Here is a 6,892-nt window from a genome sequence, read left to right as displayed (position 1 = left end):
TAACAAACTTAACTTACCAAGGATAATACAAGATAATACAGGGAAGGAGAGATGATATCAAAGCACTGAGCTGTGCAGGGAGAGTTTGACAGGAGGCTGTGGATCGGCTGCTAATGTAGCAGAAAGGCAGAGCAGGAGAGAGGGAGACGCTCCTCAGCTACCGGGCCCCTTTTTGAACTGAGGGAGTGCGGGCCCAGTACAGGAGGGCCGGTGATCCCCCCTTATCAGCGGCCCTGCTCCTATTGCTGACCTCCAACTGCCCGGCTGTCTTAGGCCTCGTACACACGACCGAGGAACTCGTCGTAAATAAAACATCGTTTTCCTTGACGAGTTCCTTGTCAGGCTTGTGGAGAAACTTTCTTTGCGTACACACTGTCAAGACCAAATCTCCTCATTCTCAAACGCGGTGACGTACAACAAGTACAATGGCAGGGGAAATTCGATTCCACTGGCACAACCCTTGGGGCTGCTTTTGCTAATCTCATGTTACTGCGTGTTAAGTAAAAGTTTGGTAAGAGACAATTTGCACTTTTCAGACTGTTACAGCGTGACAAATGTGCTATCTCCATTACAAACGCTACTTTTTCCGAAGGTGCGCTCCCGTCTCATACTTTATTCTGAGCATGCGCGGGTTTCTTAGCAGACACACGAACGTGTTTCTCGTCAAAAACCAGCCCAACGAGGAAAACGACAAGGAAATTGAGAACTCCCGTCGAGGAAAAAGAGAACTTGTTCTCTTTTTTTCTAGTTGAGTTCCTCGACAGTTTCCTCGATGAAAAACATACACACGACCGTTTTTCTCGGCAAAAAAGCTCTGCCACCAAGTTTCTTGATGGATTCTGTTGAGGAAAACAATCGTGTGTACGAGGCCTTAGGGTCATTCTTTCTGAAGTGCAAAAGCCTGAAAATTGTGAATGTCAGTGTAAACTCACAATTCCTAATCTGCATATTGCCCCAAGTCTAAGGTCCATGAAGAACTGAAGCTGGGGGATTAACATATAAACCAGGGAACTTACTACTTTTTATAGAATAAGATGTCAACTAGGACAACCCTATACTTTCTCAGTAAAGGTTCCTACGTTGTATTAAAGCAAAGGGGAAAAAACAGCAATGGTTACTCCATACTCACAGGATCCCTTTAATTTTCTAGTTACTGGTTTCGATATTTCATATTTTGAAAAAAAAAAAAAACAGACAAAGCAAAAATATAAATCAGTACTGTAAAATGTTACTTACTCAGCACAACAAAGAACTGATCTTGCCTCAGTGTATGTTGTATTTACAGTGCCTGCAGATAATGTGAACACTCCTCCGATGAGAAGGTCACCCTCCCGATATAATATCATCTCATCATCTGGGTAACCCAACTGGAAATCCTTTACTGGTGGTGAAAGCTGAGCCTGGTTTATGAATAATGTCATCCACAAGACAATCCAAAAGAGACAGACTTTATAGAAGTTCAATGAAAAGGGACTTTCTATCCTTCTATACATATAAAATAACAAACACTCCTTCATATGATACATCTTGAATGTACAGAAAGTTCTGTGATATGGCACTGAATATCAGTCAGTAACATGTCCTCTGTATGTTAGTGACAATGTGTTCACCTCTCCTTTTATACACTTCAGTGTGATAGATTTCTCATTGTCTGAATACGATTCTTTTTTTTTCTGCATTTGTTTTGTTTGCCGAATGCATCCTTCTAAATCAGTTTTTTTTTGTTTTTTTTACAATTACATACAAGTCTTTTTTTTAACAAAGCCCTATAGAATTTTATTAATGCAAAGTAGGAGAGGAATTGGGACTTTGAATTAAGCACGTCGTTGTGAATGACTAATTAACTGTGAAATAAATTGAATTAAACAAAATCATTTAATTTAATGCCGTTTACCCCTAGGGGATGTCCCCTCCCGCCGTTCTCCCGCACCCTCCACCGCTTACCGGAGCAGTCGGTAGCGGCGGAGGCGATCGGGTCCTTGTCCTTCCTTGGTATGGAGACAAGTGAGGGGAAGACGGCCCCCAACCATCTCCATACCATAGCAGAGCGGAAGCGGCATCAAAACGTCACTTCCGCCCATACATCTTAAAGGCACATTTTTTTGTTGTAATTTTTTCAAATGACAATTTTTTTTTATTGAATTGTAGCCTAAATATGAGATCTGAGGTCTTTTTGACCCCAGATCTCATATTTAAGAGGACCTGTCATGCTCTTTTCTATTACAAGGGATGTTTACATCCCTTGTAATAGGAATAAAAGTGACCCATTTTTTTTTTTAAAAACTGTGTAAAAATAAATAAAGTCAAGTAAAATAAATAAGAAAATATATATATTTTTTAAAGCATCCCGACGAGCTCGCGCGCAGAAGCGAACGCATACGTGAGTAGCGCCTGCATATGAAAACGGTGTTCAAACCAGACATGTGAGATATCGCCACAATTGTTAGAACGAGAGCAATAATTCAGGCACTGTAAATACAACAGACATTGATGCAAGATCAGTTCTTTATTGTGCTGAGTAAGTAGCATTTTACAGTACTGATTTGCATTTTTGCTTTGTCTGTTTTCTTTTTCAAACATGGTTTATTAAATTTCACAAGTAATGACTAGAAATTAAAGTGATACTGTGAGTATGGCGTAACCATTGATTTTTTTTTTTTTAGACAACATAGAAACCTGTACTGAGAAAGTATAGGTTAGTCATAGCCAGGGCTTTTTTTTCAGCAGGAACTAGGGGGAACGCAGTTCCACCACCTCTGACTTAGGTCTTCTGCTCCTTGCTCACCAATATCACTTGGTAACACAGAAGTCCAGCTTTTGCTTTTACAAGTGATAGCTTATCTCCCAGTAGCTCCCACAGGTCAGATCTCCTGAGCAGATCCCACTTAGTGCAGCACAGGGACAAGGGAGATACAGAACAGTTGCCCAGGGTTCAGTGCAGTCAGGGGGCGCATGGTAGGCTTCACCCTCGGTGGTCTTCATTTTTTTCCTGGTGATCAGTTGTTGATGCTCCTACTGCATGATCTCCCTTTTAAGTGTCTGTAGTATAGTCTAGTAAGCTGGGAGGTACTACAGCTGGATGGGTCCTTCAGCTTAATAATTCAAAAAAGGTAAGACACGTGTCAAATGGTGAAGCTTTTAACGAGCTCTCATTCTACAAAGAATAGTTCCCTGGCCCATACACTCAAGAAATCACACCCAAACTAGTGCCACTCTCCTCCCTCTCTTTCTCAGGCATTCCAAAGTATAGGAGAGGCTCGGGAAAAGTTCTGAAGGCAAGCATGGGAGGAGGTGACAAGGGAACTAGAGAGCAGGAAGTCTTAGGAGGAATGAAGGGAGCAAGTAGGTTGGTATTTTGACACTAGGTTAGTGATGTCATTGGGGGCCAAGTTCTGGATGGCTTTGTAAGTTGTTGTTAGAATTTTGAATTGAATTTGTTGGGTGAGTGGAAGCCAGTGGAGGGATTGACAGAGATGAGTAGCAGACACTGAGCGGTTGGTAAGGTGGATGAGCCTGGCAGCAGCATTCATGATGGACTAAAGGGGGGATATCCTATGCAGAGTCAATACCGTGAGGTGGGAGTTGCAGTAGTCGAAGCAGGAGATGACCAGGGAGTAAACTAGGAGCTTTGTGGTGTCATTGGTTAGAAGGGGGCATATTTTGGAGATGTTGTGGAGGTTGAGACAACAAAATTTGGAAAGTGTTTGGACGTGGAGCCGAAAGGATAGTTCAGAGTCCAGGACTACACCTAGAACCTTGGCATGCGATGGGCTGATAGTAGTGCTACTGATCTTGACAGAGAAATCAGGGGAAGAGGGGAAGAGGGGAAGAGGCACGTGGGGGAGAGAAAATCATGAGCTCAGTTTTGGATAGATTGAGTTTGAGGAAGTGGTGTGACATCCAGGCTGATATGTCTGTTAGTAAATGAGTGATACGGGGGAGACTGAAGGAGTGAGCTGAGGAGTAGAGAGATAGATTTGGGTGTCGTCAGCATAGAGATGGTATTGGAAGCCATGGGAGGCTATTACCTGACCCAGGGAGGAGGTGTAGATGGAGAATAAGAGGTCCAAGAACAGAACCTTGGGGGACCCCGACAGAGAAAGGTAGAGGAGAGGAGGAAGAAGAGTTGCAAGTGAGACTGAAGATGCGGTTGAATAAATAAGATGAGAACCAGCGAAGAGCACAGTCACAGAGACCAAAAGTGTTACATTTTTTGAGGAGGAGCATACTGTGTCAAAGGCAGAAGAGAGGTCTAAGAGTAGTGTAGCAGGGTCACCCTGTCAGAGTCTAATGAAAGGCCATCTCCCGCTGGAACTTTATTCTTGCTTTTAAATATGTAAGATACCTTTAAGAAAGTTATGCATTGTGGGACTGCAAGTAGCAGGCAGCAGGAGATATGGACTCCTTTGACTCTTAGGAGAAACAGACTACACATCCCACAATGCCCGGAGCATGTGACACCTCCGCACAGACTTATGGGGGAGGTTACTTAAGGAAAGGGCGCGGCTGATATCGCTCTCTCGGGACCTGCATCTTATCCTCTGCGAAGCTGCTGACACAGTCCAGCCGTGCGACTAGGCCAGACGCCTGGGCCTAAATTCACCGAGAGATAAGCCATCCGGAAGGAAGCAAGACTACAGTGTCCAGCCCATGTTCCCAGGGATCAAAGAGGCAGCCCAGCTGACAGCGGAAACAGTGGTGCACCCTCGTCCAGAACCCTTGTGCTGCGGAGCAGTGCTTTACCAACGCGCCTTCTGAGGAGAACTCAGGCGGATCGGTCAGTCGGGTGAGAGAGCACATGCTCAGCTTCTGATTTCCACTTAGACAGACACCTTAGTGCCACCTCACAGGCCGGAGACACATGCTGACCTCTCGCTGAGACTTGGAGGCCTTATTAACCGTTTGACTGTTTCATCGAAGTGACTGACACTGACGGGCTATCAGTTCACCAACGTTGTTGTTCTAGATACTCTGTTATGTAGCTTCATCCATCAATTGCCATTTGTGGATTATAAGTTTAACGTGCACCAACCGGCCGCAACGTGGGTTCTAACTGTTTACAGGACTGCCTGCTAGAGGGCGCTCGCGAGCATAGACTGCCTACATTAGTTAAGTGAATGGTACCATTCTTTAGTTTAGGACTTTATCTGCTGATAGTAATTGCTGATTCCAGTAAGGGCCCTTACTGAATCACAGTGAGTCATTAGCTGCCAGTTGTTTGCCTGTGATGTAAATCTAAGCCTGTTTGCTAAGTTCACTTAAAGTAAATTTATCTTTCTCATTTAAATATATCAACTGTGTGGAGTGTATTTTCTAGTCTGGAGGGACCATCTGAAGAAAGCAGGTAATACTATTGCCATATTGTTACTGCATGTTGTGTGCCTGCTATTGTGACCCCAGCCAAGCAAAGGTCACAATATCCTGCAATACCAGACTTCTGATGTGTCAAGGGGGGGGTTCGAGTCAATTAAATAGGGGTGAGCCAAGTCAAAGAGAGTAGATTCAAAACAAACCAGTGGCTCCTTCGGGGGTAGCGCTACACGTGGGGGCTCGTCTGGGATTTCTACTCCTTAAATCATCAAATATCCCCACATACTGAGCCTCGCTCTTACCGAAATCAGCCATGGATGCAGCGGCTGTAACTGAATGGTGCATAGAAGAGGATGTTCCAGTAGACAAAGGCCTAGTGGCAGAAGTACGGGGAGAAACTTGGAGTGAAGGGGAAGTACTCTCGATCCTGAAAGCTTTGTCCTCAAATCAGAAAGTCTGGGCGGCCAGTTCAAGGGTGGACAATGAAAACCCCCTCACCTATGTCCTATGTGAATGGAAATATGGGGTTCCAGACTGTCTTAAAGGGCCTAGTGTAGAGACCTTGGATGGCACAAAACTTTTCCTGTTATTGCCTGAACAAGAATCAGCCACTCCCTCTTCCTCGAGCGCAACCCCTTCTACTTCCTCCAGCACGCCAGCACCTGTTGGGGCTTCAGGACAAACAGTGAAGGGGCCTATCAAAGCACCACTTAAGAACTTCAACCCCGAGTTATGTGCTGTCCTAGAGGAGATTGTAGCTCAGTGCAAGAAGGACTCTCCAGATTATTTGACCACTGGGTATAGGAAGTTAAGAATTTTCTCTGGAAGACACCCTGTGCCCTCTTCGGAAGACGGTTTTGAGGAATGGATGGATCATGCCGTCCAAGCTCTAGAAGAGTGGGTAATCCCAGAGAAGAGTAAGAAGCAGAGGATTATGGAAAGCCTCAGAGGGCCAGCCTTAGAGGCCATATGCAACCTCAAGCATAATAAAGAAAATTGCACTGCTCAAGATTATCTAGATGTTCTACAGAATGTGTTCGGGAGGACTGAAGACATTAGTGAGCTCCGTTGCCAGTTGGAGCATTGTTTCCAAAGGAAGGGGGAAAAGCTGTCTGAGTTTGTTAGCCGCCTGGATAAGATCCTGCACCGGATGCTGGTGAAGAAAGGACTAGATTCAAAACAAATGGATAAAACACACTTTCAACAAGTGATAAGGGGAGCCCAACCAATGGACCCCATCGTCTTTAAGTTACAAACTCAGAAAGGAGATGGGGTGTTGAAGTATCCCGACCTAGTCCGGATCATCTGACAGGAGGAAGACCTCCTAGATCAGAAGAACAAGTATCAAGCCACAGAGACTCCTGCACGAGTGCGTGTCGTGGCCACTGAGGACAGTGACCCCAAAGCCGAGTTCTTGGAATCACGAGTGTCTCAGTTGACTGAACTAGTAGCCGCTCTATCTGGCCAAGCAGGGTTTCCCTCTCGCCAACCTAAGAGAGATAATACTGAGAAGTCCGCCTATGGGCCCTATGACCAGCAAAACAAACCAAGAAGGTTAATTTCCTGTTTCAATTGTGGAGGG

The 6,892-nt window shown here is 44.9% G+C and overlaps 1 protein-coding gene across 1 annotated transcript; it reads left to right on the top strand.

Moving 5' to 3' along the window:
• Positions 1–5,623: 5,623 nt before the first annotated feature.
• On the top strand, positions 5,624–6,619 carry LOC120944400 (paraneoplastic antigen Ma2 homolog). Its single transcript, XM_040358459.1, has one exon. It carries the CDS (start codon positions 5,624–5,626, stop codon positions 6,617–6,619), a length of 996 nt encoding a protein of 331 aa, XP_040214393.1.
• The last annotated feature ends 273 nt before the right edge of the window (positions 6,620–6,892 follow it).

This window comes from Rana temporaria, chromosome 1, assembly GCF_905171775.1.
Source record: "Rana temporaria chromosome 1, aRanTem1.1, whole genome shotgun sequence".
Lineage (NCBI taxonomy): Eukaryota > Metazoa > Chordata > Amphibia > Anura > Ranidae > Rana > Rana temporaria.
Note: the sequence above shows the minus strand (reverse complement) of the source record. Positions and strands in the feature narration are given on the sequence as shown.